Raw genomic sequence first — 23,002 nt, forward strand, 5'->3', positions numbered from 1 at the left:
GGTTTCTGTCACCAAAAATTTCAGAGCTAAATACTTCATTTTCACTACAGAGGAGGAAAAAAAGAGAAGTACATGCTATACATTGCTAAAATCAATTTATTGTGTGATTCTAAACTGTTTTAGTGTTATCATAACTACATAACTCACAGCCAAAGTTAAGCTTATGTCGGTAGTAATGTACTTTAACTCTCAGGTGTAGACTTCAGTTAAACTTAGCGTAGCATTTGCTGGGTTCTAGTGTTCTTGTTTGGGGATAAACAGAATTGTAACATATTTTATGAAATTGTAACTTGCATAGCATTCAACTACCCGTTCAGTAGCTTTTTCTACAAATACAAAAGATTTAAATTACCCACAGAAAGATACAGTTCCATTTAGCAGTAAATGCATCAGGAGTAGAAAATGCCATCATGTGAGAAAACACACAGAAACAGATGGGAAAATAGAATAGGAGTATTCAAGTTTTCAAAATGACATGAAAGGAATAAAAATTGCTAAAACAATGACAAAAATTAAATCTCCTTCAAAAATCCCTTTCAAAACTGAAGTTGTAAGAGCAAGCTGCATGAAAAGTACTGGCAAGGCAAGTTAAAGGAGAAGGGTCACTGTGGAATCTGGAGAGTGCTTTTAGCGGTTTTCTTTCATTTCCAGAAAAAAGACGACAGAAGAAATAAAAAAAAAAAAAAAAAAAATCACTAACTGAAGTGTTCACAGTTTGGTCTTTTAACAGCACTTTCTTTTCTCTGTAGAAGAGGTATGCTGGTTTTGAAAGCCATGGGCCTCACAGCTTCATATATTTTCTATGCAAATGAAAATTACTGTTGGAAGATATTGCTTAATTCAAGCACAGAAAGAGAAAAATATGGAAAATAGGTAGGATAGCTAAGTCTCAGGAACATAAAGTATACAGAAACATGCTTGTGACTTCCTTTTAGACAAGGAAGTGGGGCAAAGTTGGGGGAGACACACCCAAACCCTCCACTCCCCTGTATATTTAAATAGGGATGTTATGTTGGACTGCCTGAATCATTCCAAATACTACAAAAGACTTGACAAAACCCATGGCTTGAAGCATATTTTCACAGCAGCTGTGCTAAAAAGCCCAATCCTTGAAAACAAGTTGGCAAATTGATCCAACCACCCTTTGCCAAAAAAGAAAACAACACACTCAACCTTCCATAACACAAAGCTGCCTTCTTATCTTTTCGGATGGTTATTTTCAACTCACTCAGCTCCCCAGCAGCATTCCCCACGTGGCTGCGTAAGTCCACATTTGTCAGTACAACGGAGGGAGCTGCATCACTACAGGAAAAAGCACAACTTGACTAGCCACTTCTATTTTAAGTTCATTTAGATCTCCCTCTCAAGTGACTTTAAGGCGAAATCGAGAATCTATTCCACTATGCTGATTAAAAGACTTGGGTTTAGGTGTGAAAATATTTTACAATTAAAAAAGCCCCAGTGAATGATACTGGTGAAAAAGAAATCAATGCTGTTAAAACGCCTCAACATGTTAAAATGTTAGAAATATAATACACTAAAATTTAAATGCTATTGAAATTGAGATCAATTTTATTACTTTCTTAGGGTATCTTATTCCAAGTTTGAAATTCTTCCACTAATGGCAAAAAAACCAAGTTAAGGCAGAAGTGCCTGTGGATCAGCAAAAGTGTGTTCATACACTAGCTGCATGATAAGAAAGGATATTTTGCCTTTCTTTCTGATGACCTTTAATAGCGCTTTAAATTAGCATTAGACTGAGCTGTCACTAAGTGGCATTCTACCCAGCTTCTCTGAAATTATTGGCTTTGAACTACTAATTTTTCAACATTACCTTAAGTCAAAATAGCATCATATTTAACTCTAATTTTATTCTGGTAACTGGCATTTTCTTCCCTCTTTTCAAAGATGGTTTTGCTGGGAGGATATATTCTCTCAATACTCTTCTATCAGACTAAATCTTCACAGAAGCCTTTCCACTCCAACTCATTTCAAACAATCCCAAAAATACATATTTTGGATTATCACCACATCCTTTTATCAGTGAAGTAATTCTTAGTTTCTTCATACTGCATCTACTATGGCTACTGCCTTTTTGGCATGACTTGCGGGATATATGGTTCTGAATAGGAATTACTTGTCTAGGTCTCCATTCTTGTAAACTGCCGTTTCCTGAGAAGCACAACATGAATACACTCACAGCTGCTCCAAAGAGCTATGTGAAACCAGTTCCAGACTAAATCAAGAACTTGAGAATCCTACAGAGCAGGGCGTATAGTAGGCATAATAAATTATTTCCTTCTTTACCAGCCACTGTGATGACACTCTTCAAAACTTCTCCACTCAACTCCCCATTTCCAGTAGTGGAATCATACATCTCAAAAGCATTCCCCATCAACTTGAGGATGTACCTGGGAAGAACTAGCTGTACTCACAAAGCTTCTTATTTCAATAATATGTTGGTCCATCCAGCAACTTAGAAGTATGGTATCCATTGTATAGACTGGTGCTATTCAAAACCTATCATATAGCCAAGTCTAGTTCTTATCTAAAATCAATGTATTAATGAAAATAAAAGATGGCAAAAAGGAAGAGGAATATCCCTCTGGAATATTTTAAAACCTCATTGGAAACAAGGGAGTTCTATAACTAAGGAAGTGAATATACTGACATGCTACTTAGAGAGATGATAAAAGAAATATGTATTGATTGAATATAATTAGCATGGGTCTGAAATAGAGTGGCTAAAACTTTTAAAGGCAGAGATAGAGCCTGATGTTTGAGGGCAAGCAAGACATGAATATATCACAACTGAACCTATTTAGAAAAGCTACATAATACTTAAGGTTCCTGGAGTAATTACTGGTTCCTGTAAGGCAAGAATGAGATTTTATTTTGGTGAATATCATGTATTGTAACAGCATGCATTATCTTAGGGAAAACAGCTGCAGAAGTCATTTTGTGATCAGACTTGGGGCTCAATACTTGCATAACTGTATGAAATGTCATGACCTGCTGGTCAGACTAGATGATTTCACAAGTCTCTTCTGGCCTTAAAACCTTAAAAAATAGTCTGAATTGAAACATCCATTTTGTTCTAAAACTTCAATCATGATATAAAGACATGGGAAAAACAATCTGGCAGAGCCAAGAAAAGAAATTAAGTCTTTCAACTTCTACAGCCATTTCTATCTGCAGCCTTACTTACATATACATATATATGATGTGCATGACATACATAACACTGTTTCCAAAGAGTACTAACATGTAACATACAAGTTCACTTAAGTCATGTATATTATCCCTATTTAATACTGACATGCATTACAACACTTGGTCATTATTAGCCTGTGTTTTTTACTCTAGTTTTTACCACAACTTCTTGACAAACAAGTAGCTTTTTAATTGGAAAATTGGTAAATATTTAAAGTCAACAGGAGTTACTTTAGGAAAAAATGTAAGTTTTATAAAGCCAGGATGTTTTTAACCCTACAGATGACATGCTCATTCTTGTTTTAACAAAAAAAACCCAACAACAACAAAAAAGCAAGCTCTCAGCAACCATCTCAAAGCCAGACTTCTGTTTTCTCTGGAATCAGCACTATGATTTAAAGAACAAATTAATCAACCATTTATTTAAACAGTGTGAGAAATATTCCAAAAGTCTTAGAGCCTAAGCTTTTTCTGGAGAGAGGGGGAAATGAGGACAGGCATCTGGAAACAAGCATCTTTATTTGAAATAGGTAGGTTTAAAAAGGACTCAAAAGAAATATTAAACATTACACAACTCATACTTTGCATAAGTTTTCTGAAAGGGAAAGAGCTGTTCTCTGAAACAGGTTACTACTAAGATGGTAAAGGAAACTAGAGTCACAAAGAAACTAAAATGAACATATGATACTATTTCTGAGTTGAATATAGTTGTCAGTGCTTCAAGGTGGATCTCACTTCTAGGAAATTATTTTATCTCATGTTCTCCAAGTGTTTTTATTTAAAAAATCTGCCAAAACAAGCTTCTGCTAGGTCATTGTCACTACATTCCTCTTCAGCTTCCAAGGGAGCAGTTTCTGTGTGCCAAGAACCAAAGTACTGTGAACGTCTGGAGACATCCAGGGAAAGCATCAGCTTTACTACGTATTTACTCAAAAGGTTCTCCAGCAGCTCTTCCTACCTTCAAAGCAGCATTATCAATAGCTCTCTTCCCAGGAATTTTTTAACACCGAGAAGTCACTTGCACAGGTGGAAATTCCCAGTCAGAAACATATCATGCTTTTTGCAGAAGAAATAGTTGTATATGTCACATATGTTCTCACTAATCATTGAGTCCTGATATTTCACTCTGTTGAAGAATTCTTCCCATATTTACAGACATGAAAGCAAATGACAAAGCAGAAACAGAAATGGCCTTATGTTTTCTAAAACCAATGAAGCATTGGGCCAAATGTGTTTGCCAGTATATCATAAGAAAGAAAAAATCCTTCTTCATACACAGATATTTAACCACATTTTATACAGCATGGAAAACTGAAACTCTTTGTCTAGGTGTTAACACTACTTGATGATTTCTCTTTAAGAACTTGATTCTGACTGTCTAAAAACAAACAAACAAACAAAAAAACCACCAAAAAAACCCAACAGCTTTCACTTTCACAGAAGTTATTAACCCTTCCTCTTCATGAGGGCAGACTGAAAACACCTAAGCCAAAGCTCACTGCCTGGCATCTCACGATTTCTTAGACATATGATGTATGATCCTGACCTCCCCTCCAGCAGTGCCTGCTGACCTTAAGAAAGTTAGCAGCAAGGGGAAAAAAAATGGATTCATATTCCTTATCCATCACATCTTCTCAATTGTATCTCAGAGGTCTGAAACCCGAAAGCAATTCAGCACGCTTGTCCAGAGGTAAAACACAAATAAAATGGCTTATACGTTAAGGCAAGGAGTTCAGGATTTGAATTTCCTAAAATCAACCTAACACCTCAGCAACAAAATACAGACTTTAATTTCTATTTTGACAGAAATCCCCACCGTGAAAAGCACGTGGCTAAATCTTCTGATCCAGTCATGACCAGCATGAATGCCACTTTACATTTGACATATCAAGCACAATTTTTTAGACCCAATAAATCTGCTCCTCAAAATAGGACAGCATAGGGCTATGTGTTCTTCAAACTAAGCACAGCAAAGCTTCAGATTTTCTGAATAAATCATTTATGTTTCACATAGGAAATGTAAGTAGAGCAAATAAAGATAACATCTAAGACTTCTTCTCTGTCCCTTCTTTCACATAACCTGCCCTCTTCAAAGACTGCAAACACCCATTACAGTCATCAATACCATAAATCCCGCAGTTTACTCTGTTGCAGTCACTTAGAGACACTGTTCTAGTTATTTCATGAGAAGTAACATATGAAGTTGCCACAAGTGTTCCAAGAGAATTAAAAAAGTATGGAAACTTTTTAAAGTTAAGCATTGCCACAGATAAAAAAAAAATTAACCTATTTGATTTATTAAAACATACCTTAGTTATGAACTCAATCATCTTTTTCTTTATTAGCAGTAATTTTGAATAATTGTCTGTGTTTCTAAAACGCTAGGTATATTTTCAGGTACAGTCAAAGGGCACATAAAGCAAAATCACATACCAGGCAGTAAAGTCAGTCATTCCTTCTTCTAAAAAGCAGAGGGCTACCCATCTGAACAGTCAATTAGAAACATACTTCATATACTCCCCCTAATGCAGAATCAGCATAACGCATTGCACCTGCCTGAAGCACAGGATGGTGGCCTTATCTAGAATTCTTCCAACAGAACACTAAATAATGGAAGTCTGTCAAAACACACAGTAATGTGGGGAATAGAAAAAGCCCAAAAGCAGGTTTGGTTTTTTTGTTTTGGTTTGGTTTTTGTCTTTCAAAGCTTTACTACAAAATAAAAAAAGAATATTGGAGTTACGTGGCTTTCTCAGTAGTGAGTGTGGCTGAACATAAATGTGTGCCATTAAGCCACATTTACTGAAGTCACCATATACTCTGAGGAATGCATTCAGATCCAAAAAAGAATCAGTCTCGTTTCTGAGCTTAGTACAGTCTTCCAGCTTCAAGACAGGTCTGACTAGAGATCACCTGTCAAGAAAGAAGCTTACTTAAGAGAATACGTGTGAAATTTTGGTACCCTGTACTGCAGTAATTCAATTCAAGAGATTATCTTGTTAGTCAACAGTACCTTAAGGTTACCTGGCTAGGCTGTTCTTGGTGATAAGTGAATGCAAAACTCCTTTATTACAGGCTCCTTTTTGCTGTGGTTCACAGGAATCACAAATAGCTTTGCTAATATTTTACCACTTAAAATCCTTTTCAGCTAGTGGATTCAGCACTGATTCCCTCTAGTACTCCATTCACTGATATATGGGGGTGGGAGGTTCAGTTGCAAAACACATGACCAGGTATAAACTAGCAGTCTCATCACAAAACCCAACAACAGAGAAGGACTTCTCACTATTCAATACTGTGTTTCACATCCTAACAGGCACATGCAGCATATCTTCTACCTATGTAACTTCCCTGTACATTTTTTCCAACATCAGAGAGTCAAAAGCTAAGGCAGGTATTTTTCTTCAAAATAATACAGCAACACAGTCTGAAACACTGGTACAGACCCAAGTAATGCTATTGTCCTGGAAGGGAATAGGCATACAAACATCTAAACCATGGATAATTCCAATACAACAATGTGCCATAAGTCTTAAGACAAAACTCCACGTTACGACCTTTCTTTCTTGCACTCCTCTTCTCAGAACCAGAAAATATGACTAACCTTTAACACCCAAATGAGAGAACTAGTACATATCAAAGAGAAAAAATGAAGAGCAAGGTCACAATTTTTATAAAAGCCCAATGACTCAACAGCTATTACTCCAATGGTGTTAGATATCATAAGCTGAATTCATGCATTAATTTTAGTAAAGAAGCAGTGAATGTCTTAGGCAGGGAAAGATCACTGCTTTATAATCACAGAACCAATTTAGACACCTTTAGCAAGGAGAAAGCTGACTAAAAGCAGCTATCTTTTAATGTCTCTCTTTGGGATACCTGTTGCTGCTGTTGAGCCAAATGAGGTAGCAACAGAGACCAGGTGTTTTCATAAACGAATATTAACCATCTCCGGATGTACAAAGAGGCACTAAGCAAAATCTCAGACACTCTGCCCACAAAAATTTACGTTAAAATGTCCAAACCTGTCTTATTAGAATCAAGCAGAGAATCACAGTAAAGACCTTGCCTCCAAAAATTTCTAATACTTTTGGTTTTAATCACCCAAGGCTGAAAGCCTCTGTCCCTACCCAATGTTGCCCTAAAATAATCTCATATCAAGTTCGACACACAAAAAAAACCCCAAACCAAAACACATATATGTTAAATGTTAAAATCCTAGGATTCTTATAAATCTTTTCAATTAAAAATTCTAGGATAACACATCTTCTCCATAACTACTCATTTGTCTATAGTTTATATATGCCATGCCTATATGCTGTAACTCCACATGCAGATTGCCAACAAGAAAAGGAGAGGTCTCTGAAAACCACCATTCACAGTACAGAGTGAAAGTGGAGAATAAAATGAACAAATCCATTAAAATTTATTAAACTTATTGTAAGACAGCAAATGGAAGTATACTAAGACATGAAGAAATATTTAACATTCTTTGCAATATGCATTTGCGAACAAAATTATTCAGATACCACCTATGAAACCTTTGCAAAAAAACACTAAATGATATTACTGTTTTCTAGCCTGCGGATGCAACACTTGCATACCTGTTCTTTAACTGAAGCTAGAATGGCAGAGGTTGTCTCAGTTTCAGAGCCATCGCCATTGGATGTGTTCAACACAGGACTAAGAGAACTTGTCTTGTCAGAAGACGAGGGCTGGTCTGGAACAGGCATAGTTTCTGCAGTTTATGGAAAAACAAAAAAAAGACTTTGTTATTTGAAACATGATATATATCAGAAATCATAGGCATATAAGAATAATACTACTAATGTAAGGAAAAAACTGTAGAATGTGCTTCTATTCTGTAATCTAGAATTAATGTATCACTTATTTAAAACTAAAACTAGTTCTAAATTAATTATAAAACAAAATATTAAATGATCTCCCAGTCTTACTCCAAAATACTCACCACAGTACATTTGGACAGGATTCAAATCATTTACAGCTGTGAGTTTTGTATAGTATTCCAGTGGCAGCATCCAACATGAAATTACAATATCATGAAAGTAATGAATCATGAAACACTTTGCAAACAGAAAACCAACAAATGATACATGAGAGAAATATAAAACATCTAGTGCTGACTTTCTAATGTGCATGATTAGTTAATATATATTATATTTTAGAGCCTAGGTAATTAACTTTGCCTTTCTTCTAGTCTAGAAGGTGATTTTGACAACGTTTTATCAGACTATTTTTGAGAAAAACAACACGCTGCCAGTTGTGAAAGCCATTTTTGAGACCTGTTACAAAAAAAAGATTCTTAGCACTTGAAGGAATTTCTAGTATTGTTTTTTAGAGAGCAAAATGGTGGTGGTGACTGTGGAAAGATTTATCTTTCTGAAGGCTAAGCTATAGTGTAGCATCTATGTTTAAATGTCACTACCAGCACATCTCTGCAGGCAAGTTGTGCCACATTCCAGAAGTATAGGAGCAGAGAGGCAGCTTGCATGGTTATGCGCAGGCGAGTTAGGATAAGATCACATTCATGTGGGAGCTGGCCAGAATTATTCTGTGGCAGAGAACTGGCCCACAGGCTGCCAGCTGGACAGGCCTCCTAAAAAACAGTGGGGATATTCAGAGGGATGTCATCAGAGGGGTCATATGTGAACAGCGCTTGCCATTGACATCAATGGCAAACCTCCTGCCTTGGCTCCATTCTGCTTTTCAAAGCCCATGTTTTTATAAAAGAGAACTTTTTCTGGAAGAAATAAGAAGTCTGAAAAGAGTGGGAAAGGGCAGTTGGTAAAAGCAAATATAAATTCAATACCCAGAGCAAGCATCCCCGCACCAGTTTGCCATGGAAATTAGGGCTCTAAAAGAAGGGGAGATGACATTCTATAAAGCTTTGGCTCTGAAGCCACAGCGCTGCCCAAGAGCACTAATTCAGCCCAGCTGGGTAGCCTTTTCCAAAAGCTTCCTGAAGGTCAGGACACTGGCATACATACGTAAGACAAAAGCATGAAAATACAGATTATTCATAAAAAAAGCCAATTATTTCTCATATGAGAAATCTCCCTAAATCTCAGGCTAGATTAGTTTATATATTGATAAATAAGATTATATATCATTTTAATTAAAGAAGCTACACATTTTCCTACGGCTCACTTTTTGTAAGCAAATCACTGAAAGTGGTAAATACTGAATCTTTGGCTCTGCTAATGTCCTTGCTCCAGATACATACACTACTTGAAGTTAATCTTTAAAAACTCAGGTGATATACCTGTCTTCTCCTATCACAAGTACACTGTACAAAACTTCTATATGATTCCAGTACATTAATCTAAAAGGACTTTTGAATTATATTTTCTCATTTTGTGCAACAAAGGAACCGGCTTCTATTATAACAAGTTACCTCGTTTGTGGCATACAATTAAAGTTGCTGTTCTCTTGTAAAATACCACAGAAAAGACACGTCCACACATACATGTACACACTTATTCTATTACCTTACTTTCAAACCATCTAATTATTTTCTTTTTTTACTAAATTATTAATTGCAGTATCATAATGGAAAGAAAAGTAATTTTCTTTTTGGTATTGCGATTTACCGGAAAACAATACAAAAGGCCTAACGGTTCGTTTTGTAGCCTAATAGTTCATTTTGTAGAGCTGTATTTGCAGAAAACACTGGAGCGCAACACTGCTTGCTGTCAACTCCATAGCTTGTAAAGTCCAGCTGAAAATTGTGCGCAGGAACTGAGACCCCAGGATTCAGGGGGATGAGTCAGGCCACGTGAAGCGGTCCGACCGCCCTCGCAGACGCTCACTCTGGGCGGTGGGGATCCATGCTTCCCGCTCCGGGCGGCTCACCAGGGAGACACATGGAACTACAACAGCACGAGGCACAAAAAACTGCCTCCCCAGGACTGCACTGGGGCGGGAAGAAACAGCGGGGCTGTGAATGAGGAGCTGGCTAAATAATTTCAGACACATTGGCTGACAGTCGCTCCCCTGCTGCAGGATTGCTTTCTCCGCAGTTGCGAAGAAGCTTCCAGGAAAAAGCCCCTGGGTCTGTTTAGCTGGTCCTCGTGCTCCTCCAGGGCTGCCTGACCCCTGGCAGGGAGACTCCGCTGAATCGGCTGTTTCATAAACACTAGCCCGAGGAGGTAAAACCCAGCACAACTAAACCAGACTAGGAGTCAAGAACTCCTTGGTCCTGCTCCCAGCTCTGCAAGTAATTGTCACTTGAGGTCCATTTAAATTCTCCTCTTCACCTGACAAATTAAGATGACTTACCTTCTCCCCCCAGTAATTTAAAGTTTACGTTAATTGGCAATATATCTAATTAAGTGAAATTCCCTCACTCAAAGACTGATTTGGGCCTGTGACGCTCCCTAAGAGCAAATCCAAACGAAGCCCACTGAGTATTGGTGGTGTTCTGTTGATGTTAGGTTTTCAGGAGGATGGGGGGAAATGAGCCTGCCTGAGTTGCTGGAAAAAAATTATCTGCTACACAAAATGCTTGCCCTGACACAAACACTCCAAAATACTTCAAGTGCATTTGAGAGGAAGAGCAAGGCCATGCAGTCAAAAGGAAAGCCGCTTTGTGACTGAAAAGACGCTACTGATAAGACGACACCAGTTTCTGCGTGTTCAAAACGTTTACATCGGTGTGATACAAGCAGCAGCTGCCTGCTGCTATTCTGAACTTGTTTTGGGACTGTATTCAAGTTCAGTAAATTTAAATTTTTAGGATGTAAGTTTTTGTAAACACTCTGTTTCCACCAAAGACCACTTCAAAAACTGCTTTAGTAATTTACAATTTTGCAAGTATCAGTTTACGGGGGGGGGGGGGGGGGGGGGGGGGGGGAATTACACAACCAACTGCTGCAATAAACTGTCCTTGCTTCAAATAGGCTCAATTCTGGACAGAACAGTACTTAATATTCTAGAACGACTGCATGTTTCCAGGATTTGGGTTTTTTTTAAAACACAGATCTTAAAAAAATAAGGGGGGTGGGGGGGGGGGTGGGCAGGATGATAACATTAAAAAAGGCACACTGTATGTCCTTTTCATCTAGAAACAGAAATCACAAGAAATGTCTCTGGCATTAAAAGTAATGTTTTGTACACCTATTGAAGTACTTCTTCTGGACAGAGAATATAATTTCTAACATCTATCTCATTAGTTCAGTTTATTACTACAGTTGTTCAAGGGGGAAAGATTGCAGCCAATTGCACTTTGTAAGGTAGTATCATTGAATCCACAGCACAATGTCATGCAGCTGAGCTGTTAACATTATATACTTTCACATTTTTTCATTACACAAATTGATACGAGAAATACCATATAGAAAGGAAGCACCGAATGAGTTCTCAAAAGCAAGAGAAGCTACTATACTGAAGGCAGTTATATTAAAAAAAAACATACGTGAATCAGCAATAGCGTTTCAACAGCAAACACCAACGTAGCAAAGGTCCGCATTTGCACTAGTCCATCTGCTCGGAGATGGACTTTTAGTTTAGCTCAGTCTTCAGTGTAAGAAATTGGATATTCTCAGGTTTCGATGGGACTTAAAACTGCCAGTACTGTAGAAGTACAGAAAATAAGGCTGAAATGGGCCTCCAAGCCCCTAGACCACTACCAAATCTCCGGACAAGGCAGATTTTTTTCCTAAGTCATCCTGGATATTTAATGCACATAACCAGTCCTTCACAGCTTCCCTCACTGTAGCTTCCCTTGGCGGCCTCCCTTTGTTCAGGGCTCCTCCGGCCTCAACAGTAGAAAAATTGCTTCAGTGTTTAAATAATACATTTAAGCTTAGTGTTTCCTGTACTATCCAGCATGGACACAAACCCCTGATTATTCCATCAGTCACTCTTCAAAAAAGCATTACCCCACATGACGATGACCACAGTATCTTTCTTTCTGCTCTGGCTTCTCTTCTCTAGAAAAGCTACCCCAATTTTTTTAATTTTTCCTCATAAAATAAGCTGGCTGATAAGTGGCCTTTTAACCCACACTCCTGGGAGATTAGCACTAAAAACAAAAGGAAAATTAGAGCAAGTATGAGAAGAAAAATAAAAATTAAGCAGCTTAACAGAGTACACCATAGCTGAGTAACTACAACACAAAAGTAAATCGGCTGCATTTAATTTCCACAACAGCCACAGTATCTCCTATCAGTGTCGCAAAAATACAAATGAGATTCTGTAAGTCAGAGCATACACATGCTCCTGAGAGAATCAAATTAAAATCTTAGACGATCATAGATAGATGAACTGGAAAAATACTACCAGCCTTTTGGGAACATACTGGGAAGTCAGACATAAATAATTCATGGCTTCCCGTACTCCACAGCACGGGCAAAATTCTATCTGGAGTTTGACACACACACACCTTTTTTTTTTTGTTGTTGTTGTTATCTTTCTAAGAGCATCTAAAAACTTTACATCGCTTCAGTGAAAAAGAACCCCAACCCTATAAATCCAAACAAAACCACCCTCTCCCCAGCTACCGGGCGCCCGGGCGCCGCTCCTGTGAGGAGAGACGAGGGGCTGCCCCGGGGCCGGACACAGCCGGTTCCCGCCGGTTCCAGCCGGTTCCCGCCGATCCCCTCAGCCTCGGGGAAAGCCCGGGGAAGAAAGGGCAAAAGGCCCGAGGGAAACGGGGTGAGAAACAGCCCTGCCAGCCCCGGGGGGAGAGCGGGAGGAGGGCAGGAGGGGCTCCCCTCCCCGGCAGAGACGGCCCGGAGAGGAGCCGTGCCGTGGCGGGGACCAGCGTGAGGAGCCGGGAGGGGCGGACCGCAGCCCCCCATTCCCCGTCCCCCTCGGCCGGGAGGAGGTGGGAATGACGGAGCGAAGCTGAGCCTGGGAAGAACGGGGGCTTGTCTGGGGGAAAGTGGTTTAGGTTTGCCTTTGTTTCTCGTGGTCCAACTCTGCTTTTAACCGGCGAAATTACGTGAATTTTCCCCAAGTTGTGTCTGATTTGCCCGTGATGGTAAGAGGTCAGTGATCTCTGCCTTCATCTCGACCCAGGAGCTTTTGCATCGTATTTTCTCCCCTCTGCTGTTGAGGCGGGGCAGTGGGAGAGCGGCTGGGTGGGGTCTGGCACCCAGAGCAGGTCAACCCATCGCACCCCACAAACTGGTTGTGACTTTAACAAGAAAGGTAGACAGAAATGGCTTGGGGTTTTGTCTTGTTTTTTTTTTTATCTTGGGACAACATGGATTCCTGAATAGATAGATACAATCTACAGCAGTGTACACTATACCACTCTAATCTACAGCTGACAACTACCATGGTTACCATCTCATGAGCCAATGAAAGCCATATAAAACCTCATCAGATGATGATTCCTGTTAAATCGCTATTAAGTACAGTGGTGGAAGTATTTTAAAAAATTGATTGGACAAAATAAGAAACAGAAGAAGAAAACAACAACAATCTACATAGCTATGGAAAGTCAGTATGATAAACATCATAAAAATAAAGCCAAACTATGTAACTGAATTCCAGTTTCTTGCCTGGAATACAGATGGGCAACCGCTGCTCAGTGAGGAACTGATTCAAAAGAAACTCAAGAGTTTACATGGGTACACCGGTTACTTTAACTCCCCATCAAAATAACTTCAGCAACACTTATTTATTCTTTGCTATTGACTTACTCTAGTTCCATAATCCATAACCAACTGCCAGGCATCCATCTCATTCTGTATAGCAACTGATTTCAACAAAAATTGTTTTTCTTGTTTCACTTTTTGTTGTTGGTTTTGTTTTTAAACTTCTTTGTTTTTATCACTTTGTAAAATTTGAATAAAATCAGTCAACAGTATTAAAAATTACTTAACAACATCAAGAAAGCCACTACAGAAACCTTTCGAAAAGCAGGTTAAAAATTACTTTTGTCATGTAACTACTTATCAAAAACTTAAAATCTGACCTGAGTCCTACTAGAAGCATTATTCCTAAGGTAAACAGGACAGAGAGGGTCAGTGGATTGGTTCTTGAGTCAGAAGGTAAGTAAAAAATAAGCTACTTGTGAGACAGTTAAGCCCCACTTGTCTCCGAACTCAAGATGTGGCTCTTGCAGTTCAAATACAGATATTTGTACCTCATCTTGTTAAGGCACCTTCTTGATGGAAAGGCACACATTTCCATTCCAGCACAAAAAGTACCCTGTATTAATACTTATAAAAGCCCCAAAAGTATCACTATGAAAAATTCACAGAATTCCAATGAAAAAGTTGTTTCTAAACAAACATTTTTGCGATGCCTGGAACCTTACCATGATAAGGTTGTAACTCTCAGAGAGATTGACCATCAGTAAAAACGAGACTACATTATTTTCATTTTTCTAGCTAAGGAGTTAAAAAACAGCACAGAAAAAAAACCAAAAACCCACCCAATAAAAAGGATAGATTATTTCATGATGGTCTTTTTCAGAGAGCTGAAATAGAAATACCGCATATTCAAAGTAACTGCACTTTTTCAAATTACTTGCCGATTTTCACTGTGAAATTACATCTATGGTACCTGCTCATAAAACTTAAGGGGGAAAGGAAGAAAAGGGAACAGGAGGAGAACCTCTTTTTTAAAGCTGCCTTAGAATCCTAGAATCACAGAATATCTCAAGTTGGAAGGGACCCATAAGGATCATTGAGTCCAACTCCCCGCTCCTCGCAGAACTACCTAAAACTAAACCATATGACTAAGAGCGTCGTCCAGACGCTCCTTGAACTCCGACGGGCTTGGTCCCATGACCATTTCCCTGGGGAGCCTGTTCCAGTGACCGACCACCCTCTTGGTGAAGAACCTTTTCCTAATGTCCAGTCTGAACTTCCCCTGACGCAGCCTCGTGCCATTCCCTCGTGTCCTACCGCTGGTCACCAGAGAGAGGAGATCGGCACCTCCGCCTCCGCTGCCCGCCTTGAGGAAGGTGTAGACTGCGAGGAGGTCACCCCTCAGCCTTCTCTTCTCCAAGCTGAACAGACCAAGTCACCTCAGCCGCTCCTCCTAAGTCTTGCCCTCTACTCACACTAAAAAAATAAGAGGTTTCACTAACTTTCAAATGCTTACTCAAACTAAGCACTCAATATAAATTTCAAAATTATTTTTTAATTTCTTTTGAATTTCTTTTGAACAGCTGCAACTTTTTCGAGTGAGTTCTTGGGACTCTTCTGGGATATGGCACTTGGGCTGGTAGCTCTTTCTTAGTCCCTGAAATTCTATTCAAATGTAAATGAATTATGAGGTGGTTTATATATCTAATTCCTTTCTTACAGATGCATCATGGACATTTTAGCAACATGTAAAAAAAAATTGGTTATAAATTTTTATGACTAGATCCCACAAATGTCTAGCAACAGTAGTAACATAACATTCAGAACTGGGAAATAAAAGATTGCAAGACGACATTCCTTCTGCAACTCTTGGGATGGCAGTGGATGCTGGATGGCAGACACCCTTCCTCATAGCAGGACTTCATGCCTTCTCTGAGGTAATACAACCAGCTTGGCTAGTTCCAAGGTCCAACTGCAAAAGTGTGTTCAGGCTGAACTCAGGCACAGAGTTACGTACACAGTAAACAGAGGTACATTCTACACCATACATAAATCCTTAGGTAAAACAAAATACTTATATGATTTACAAATGCACATGAAAATGGCAATGTCAGATGCTGTGGTTTCACTTGAAAATTTAATTTTGCACACACACTTTTATATAGATTTTAATCATACTGGGAAGGGTTTTACTAAGTAGGGAACTAATGAGGTATAGCCATGAAGACATCACTGGTAAAAGCATTTTGGTGGCATAGTTCACCAATGACATGTTGCCACTCCTTCTCAGGTGGGGTGGCTGCATCTGCCTTTCAACAGTCTTACTCTCCTCCTCCTCCTCCACATCAGAAATACTATGCGTCATTCACTGCATCCATGTAGAACACTGAAAAAAACCTCTAGAACTGAAAAAGCAGCAGCGTCGACTGTAAACTGAGCATTTAATTCCTTTCCCAACTTAAGCTGCATTGTTTTAATAGGTTCTTCTATAACCTGTGCTTAAAGAAAAAAGGAATATTGCTTAAAGAGGCAGACTTTCATTTTTAAATATTAGATTGATATTCCTTTAAAAGTCACTTTGTTAATGCTGTTTACATAGTCTAATGTTACATCACCCTTTCATGAGTAGAAAGTGTAGATAGGTTGGGGAAAAAAAAAAAAAACCCTAAACAAACAAACAAACAAACAAGCTCCACAATGGCTGGAAATCTATGGTAAAGCCAAGTTATCCACTACACTGGCAACTGCATCACATCAGTGGAATCAGAAAATCCAAATATATTTCTTTAATAAAAAGATACTGCAGTAAGGAATATGTACTCCCCAGTGGGTTTTCCCTGTACAATGAACCATTAATCAGCGAGAGCATTCATTATAAAAGTGTAAGTCATGCTGTCTTACTGCATAGCAATCAGCTTTGGCTTGTTACTGAGCTAAACTGGAGAACCATGAATGACACTGAAGTAGACTTGGATAAGAACCAATCACTTAAAACAATCCAATATGCAATTATGCATCTAGAAATATTTTTTTGCTTCCTCTCCTCTACCTTAGATATGCTGTATAGAGATTACAGTATGACTACCATTTAATAATATGCATTTCTATTGTTCCTATTAAAGTTGCTCTTACTTTTTTTGCTATTGTTTCAAAATTATGGGGACTTACTGTAAAATTAAAAATACTTGAATCCTTTTTTTTTTTTACCTAAAACTGCATGTTTATGGATACACTTGAATTTACTGTTTATGATTTCAGTAACTCATGTCAAGATTGCAAAAGCAAGGACTAATGCTGACCCTGTTTCTAGCTGTTTTTAATTAAAAAATAAATACATAAAATACTCTAGTGTTCATCATTATAATAATTGCATGATTGCCATAGGGAACCTCTATTTCTCCTTGCATATATGAACAACGGTTGTTATTTGAAAGCCTAGAGTTGTGAACAGCTCCAACACACTGGCTTCTAACAACTGTGGTAAGCAAAAAAAAAGAAATAGGTTTGGCATGGTATCTATGAACATGAAAACCACCAGCTTTCATACTGTTCACCAGGTCATTCTGATAAGCTAAGAATTCAGTGGGTGTAAGTTAGAAGCCACAACAATATAGAATACTATAGCCCTGGCCATTCTTGCAAATTATTACCTATATCACAAGTCATATTTGGTGCAGATATGGAGGGAAAAAATACCCGAAATAATAATTCTCACTATTACATATTGTAAAGCCAATTCAAACATTATCAGATTCACGTGACTATTAGACTAACCAAAGTGTTTACAGTAGGTTTTTGGAATAAAATGCCAACTGGAAGAAGTAGAAATTGGCACTGCCTGAGAATTTAGACAGGCAAGGAATCAGCTTCAGCAGAAAGACAACTTATTGTATTCCTTCAGGAATGTCAAACTATGGAGGTGATTGAAGGCTGAGACAGCACTGGCTCTAGGCAGCAGGATACGTATCTACTAGTGTTGCATTAAACTTTTCTGCAATGAAGCTGAATCCTTCAGCTGTGCGACAGTGAAACAGGATGGGAAGGAAGTCTGTAAAGATGGACCTTCCCTTCTGCACACATAACCATTGAAACTGTAGATTTCCTTTATTGTCCTGTCTTTGCTGACAGTTTGGTACAATTTCTGGCTGGGTGAGTATTCTTCAAAATAGGTTGATAATCTCTTGAGTCAAGAGAAAAAAATCTGCCAGACCCTGCCAGATACCTCAAAGAGGAAAATGTCTTCTGATTGCCTAAGTAGTTATCACAACATCCTAAAGCATGTATCTCCTATGTTGAAATTACTAGATGGGAAAACAGATTAATTAAAGGAGACATGATATCTTAAAGACCTTTGCAAAGGCTTAAGCTCAACTAGGGATCAGGGATACAGGGGATCAAGTCAGCACTCTTCTTATTCTAGCTAACCCATCATGGGGCTTTCCAAAGTGCAAGGGCTCTGTTTTCTTTCTCGGACTGTTCTTTGTTCATAGACCATCCAGTTCCCTGTTCACTAAAACAGGCGAGCTTGTCTCTTGCCTTCTTTTGTGACTTCAACTGTTGCATTCTCAGTTATTTCAACCATACAATTTAGGTATTTAGAGCCTTTAAGTGGATGAAAAAGAATCCTCTGGTTTTAAATTTTAGGCAAAGTTGAGGGTCAGGTTCAGTAAACCATAAAATTTCCCTTTTTTTTTCTCCCGCTCTTTGCAGAAGTGTGGTAGAAGATACAAAAGATCCCAACTGTCACAGTAAAGGATAAAGACAACCATATTCTAAAACCTGTCTGAGGAGAAGCTGTATTGGCAAACTTCCACCAACACTTTCCTTGACTTATCCTACCCTAAAGTCCTACAGATAAACATATAATAATTGAAGTGGAAACCACAATTGTTGGCATATACGCAGCCAGTATATATGAAACTTTCTATTCCCTTCTCTTCCATAGATGCCTGACTCAAAAAGGCATTTCCTGAAACAATCCAAAGAGTACAGCTCAACAGGAAAAAAGTTTCTTCCTCGGGGACTCTCTACTCCTGCCCTGAGTCTGATTAAAACATCTCCATTTTCCTACTCTCCAAAAAGGAAACAAAATGAAGGGTCTTATGCACGCAGTAGCCAGTACGAGGTCTCTGCAGGCTGCATCGAATATTTTCCTACCGCTATCTACATTAACCAGAGTCAGAACGCTGGAAGCCATATGAAACCTGAAGTCTTGCCTAGAGCTTAAGCCACCTGCAACGCTTCCAAACTTTTTAGTTCAACGTGATCCTGCTAAGTACTATTTTGCTGATGTAATATGTTATAAAACAAGGCAGTTTTGCTTTTTCCTATATTTAAAATTTCAAGTACTTTGAATTACTATACAGCCTTCCTCCTTAAAATCAAACAAAAAAATTCTGAAAACATTCCCATTGATTTTAGCAGGATAACTCAGAAGTACTTATGAGAGAAAAGCCACAGCATTTGGCCCAAAGGCCTTTGAAAAAAAGGCAAGAGAAAGATGGCCCAATTATAAATCCCTTGGGGGTTTTTTGTCTCGAACTTGAGTCAGCACCACTGCTGGGTGCACGAAGATTTAAAGATCAGACCCAAACCACAAAGACAGAGCTGTGTCAGTTAACTGCCCCCCAGCCCCCTTCTCTGTCAATATATTATAGCAACTGAGTAAGTGATTAATCAGGACAGATAAACTACATGCTGGCTTGAAACATGTTACTACTTCATTGGTACTGAAACCACCTACCTAATCTGTAAGAATTTACCCTAACCAGCTAGCATGCACCATCTGAGAACTGAGCAACCTCCTAAAATGCTCATGAAAATATTTCACAGTTGGAGTCAGCAACACAATCACAAAGAGAAACCAGCATAAAAATTCATACTCCTGTCAATATTTTAGAGATCTCAGCATGAGCATTTACAATAATTGATTTCAGTTTTGCAGAAAAGTCTATTCATAAATCAAGCAAAATTGTTCCATTCATGGAATCCAATAAGAGAATATTGTTTGCCGGTGTTACCGAGGGAACGGGAGTTCTTATTTCAGTGACAATGCCAATATCCTCAAGCATACAGAGCAAAATGCACATCTACAAACAAAAGCCAGAAACACTCCTACAGTGAATTCTTAAAATCTTGTATGACCTAGATACCATAGGAGTAGGTGATACTAGCATAGTATGGGGTGTTCCTTTCTGAGGGTTTTTTTTCGTTCACTGGTCATTTATTGACTGGGAGTGACTTGAACATTTAAGTGACGTCATGTTCTGGGTCTGGTTGGGATGGAGTTATTTTTCTTTATAGAAGGCTCATACGGTGGTGCTGTGGTTTAGATTTGTGATCAAAACAGTGTTTCAGCTAGTGCTGAACAGTGCTTGCACAGCATCGAGGCCCTCCCTGTTTCTCACTCTGCCCCTCAGTGAGGCTGGGAGAGAACACGGCTGGGACAGCTGACCCCAGCTGACCAAGAGGATACTCCATACCATATAACGTCATGTTCAGCAATAAAACTGGGGGGCAGTTTCTCCAAAGTGGCTGCTGCGTGGGGACTGGCTGGGTATCAGTCTGCTGGTGGTGAGTGAGTGCTTTTGCATCATTTGTTACTTTTTCTTTCACTTATTAAATTGTCTTTATCTTGACTCACTAGAGTTTGTTTCCTCACTTTTGCTGGTCCAATTCTCTCCCCCATCCTGCTGGGGGGGGGGTGGGGTGGTGGTTAACAAGCATGTGGGTGGGCGCCTTGCTGCTGGCCAGGGTCAACCCACCCCACCCCATGACTCAGTAATTCCCCCTAACATCGCCAACAGTAATAAGAGAAAAAAAAGTTTGTAATGCAAGAGATGGGGTCAATGGCAGCAACACCTAAGGACACTTGTTCATTACAAAGAACAGAAATAGCGAGGCAAAAGCACAGCCCTTTGAGTCTGAGACAAGTAATCCACTAAGGTTCTGTGCCAAAATAGACTGTTTATTACTACTACTTTAAATTTAAATTGCAGGCTGATTCATGCTGACTACTCTTAATGTTTCCCATGGCTCTGAACCTGAAGGAGGATAGACAGTTCTGGTATTGGTGTAATCTCAAGACTAATCTACTTCCTCACTAATTCCTACAGTTAAGGAGCTTACTTATATATATCATACTGAATTGCACAGATCCTCTTTGCCTCACGTCTCACTCTTTTATTAGAGCCAGACAGCAGAATGCGTACTTCCAAGCCCCATACAACACCATGCAATGCACCTCCAGACTAACCTTCAGAGACACAAACAATGTCTAGCAGTTAGGGCTGCATGAGGCAACCAAGACTAGGGAACCAAGTCACTCTGGGACTCCTTTCATGGCTGTATCCCTTAAACGGAGAGCTGGTAGAAGACCACAAAGTCTCCTCACTTGTTCGCTACGTGCTGAAGTAGGGACCTCCTGGGGTACGGATGTCTTCTCTTTTAAATGGCTGGATCCACCTCCCCCAGCCCGAGATGAGCATGACAATCAAACATTTCTTTAGCATTTTCCTGAAGAGCCGAGGTGTGTCTGCCGGTAGAGTGACTGCCATGCTTTTCTCTCTCTCCACATACAGCATCCTGCTGGTGTGATATTGGCAGAGCTGTCTGGTGGATGGGCAGCGTACTGAGCAGTACTCCTAATGGGAACTGTGGCCACTTGTCTCCTCACTCCTTTTGATATGGGCTCATGAATACAGCCCAAGCCCTACAAAAAGTACCAAATCCTACATCAGATTACTGTGTGGTAAAATGAGCTCAGAATCCATCCTTTTATAGGTGAAGTTGGGATGTTGTACTCTCCTCTGTAAGCGCATCATTTTACATTTATCCACGTGAATTTTTATCATCCGTTACTTTGGTTTTTTGGCTTCATAAACTCTTTACGGTATTTTGAGACCCTAAGGCAAGCCCGCAAAGAATGTTGCGGTATGGGAAGCTCCCTGAACATCCTTCATGGTCAAGAAATATGAAAAAACCCCCACAGTTTTTTCTTCACTCTCTGTAGCAGTTAGTGTGAGTTATGCCCAGACAGGATGGCCGTTAGCATGAGCCAGTAAACGTTAACCAACTATTTACTGTGGCAAAAGCAAATGAAATATAGCCAACCACTTGTCCTGAAGAATAGAATAGTTTTTGTGTGCTAAAGAAAACAGATAGCCAAGCTAAGCAAACAGCCTGTTGATCATCAAAAGTGCAAACATGTCCAGAAATATCTGGAACAAGCAGACTGAGAGTGGCAACAGCAGCAACCGCGAATCAGAAAAGATCACCATCTGAAAGGACGAATCACCAACACGGTATTCCCTGCCCAATCCTGTAACTCAGGGTACTTAATATTGTGGGAAACCAGAGTACAAAAGAGAGAGGTGAGAACCTCATGACCCTGCACAAGGATTTGGGACCATCTCACCAACACTCAGAGGACCCGAGAGCACCAGAGAGCACCCAGGAGACCCCATGACCCCGCACCAGGACCGCACAGAGCCCAGCTGGAAACACCGGGCTGACCCACCTGACTTCTCTCCTGGACTTCGCTCTCTCTCCCCCATGGAAAAGGAAAGGTGTGTGAGGAACCACTGCACTAACCTGCACAGTTTTTCTCCTGGACCAAGACATCTATCCCATGGAACAGCGAAATCATGTAATTCTTAAAACCGCATATATGTGCGATGAAGGCGTTTTGGTATCCAAATCCATTTAGCTTCCATATTGTCCTTTGGTCTTAAATGGCAACAATCTCTAACTGTCCCTATTCACTACTAGCCCTACAGACTCACTGCCAAGCTTCTTGCTCGAGATATGAAAAAGTTTTCATTAACTTTTTATGCCTTTTCTTGTTTCTTAAGCTTTTTCTCATCTGCTTATTATGTTTTTACATTTATCCTGCCAAAGTGCAAAATCCTTTCTGTTTCTTGCATGGGAACTCCACCTCAGCACTTGATTGTGCTGGATACCCGTACCGGCTTTCTTGTGGTACTCAGTTGTTCACCACTTCAGAGTAATGTCCTTCAAGTAATCTCTGTGCCTCCTTCAAAGAATTAGTCTTGTTACTGACCACTTTTAGCTTCCTTGAGAAATGTTCTTTCCACATGACCTTATAGAGCTGAGCTCAGTATGGTAGGTATTTTGACTCTGCCAATTTCATAAGCAGTGGAAAAATTAGATTACAACAAGTGGGCTAGTACCTGCTTTCCTGACAATAGGTTTTCATCGTATAT

The 23,002-nt window shown here is 39.5% G+C and overlaps 1 protein-coding gene across 6 annotated transcripts in view; it reads right to left on the bottom strand.

Annotated features, from left to right (window-relative positions):
* Nucleotides 1-23,002, bottom strand: part of CTNND2 (catenin delta 2) — a 688,109-nt gene that overhangs the window by 553,069 nt on the left and 112,038 nt on the right. For all 6 annotated transcript variants that reach the window (XM_030041721.1, XM_030041726.1, XM_030041725.1 and 3 more), the window contains one exon: nucleotides 7,818-7,951. In XM_030041721.1, the coding sequence (XP_029897581.1) occupies nucleotides 7,818-7,951 (134 nt within the window). The remainder of the gene's footprint in view (nucleotides 1-7,817; nucleotides 7,952-23,002) is intronic.

This window comes from Aquila chrysaetos, chromosome 18 (genome assembly GCF_900496995.4).
Source record: "Aquila chrysaetos chrysaetos chromosome 18, bAquChr1.4, whole genome shotgun sequence".
Classification (NCBI taxonomy): Eukaryota; Metazoa; Chordata; class Aves; order Accipitriformes; family Accipitridae; genus Aquila; species Aquila chrysaetos.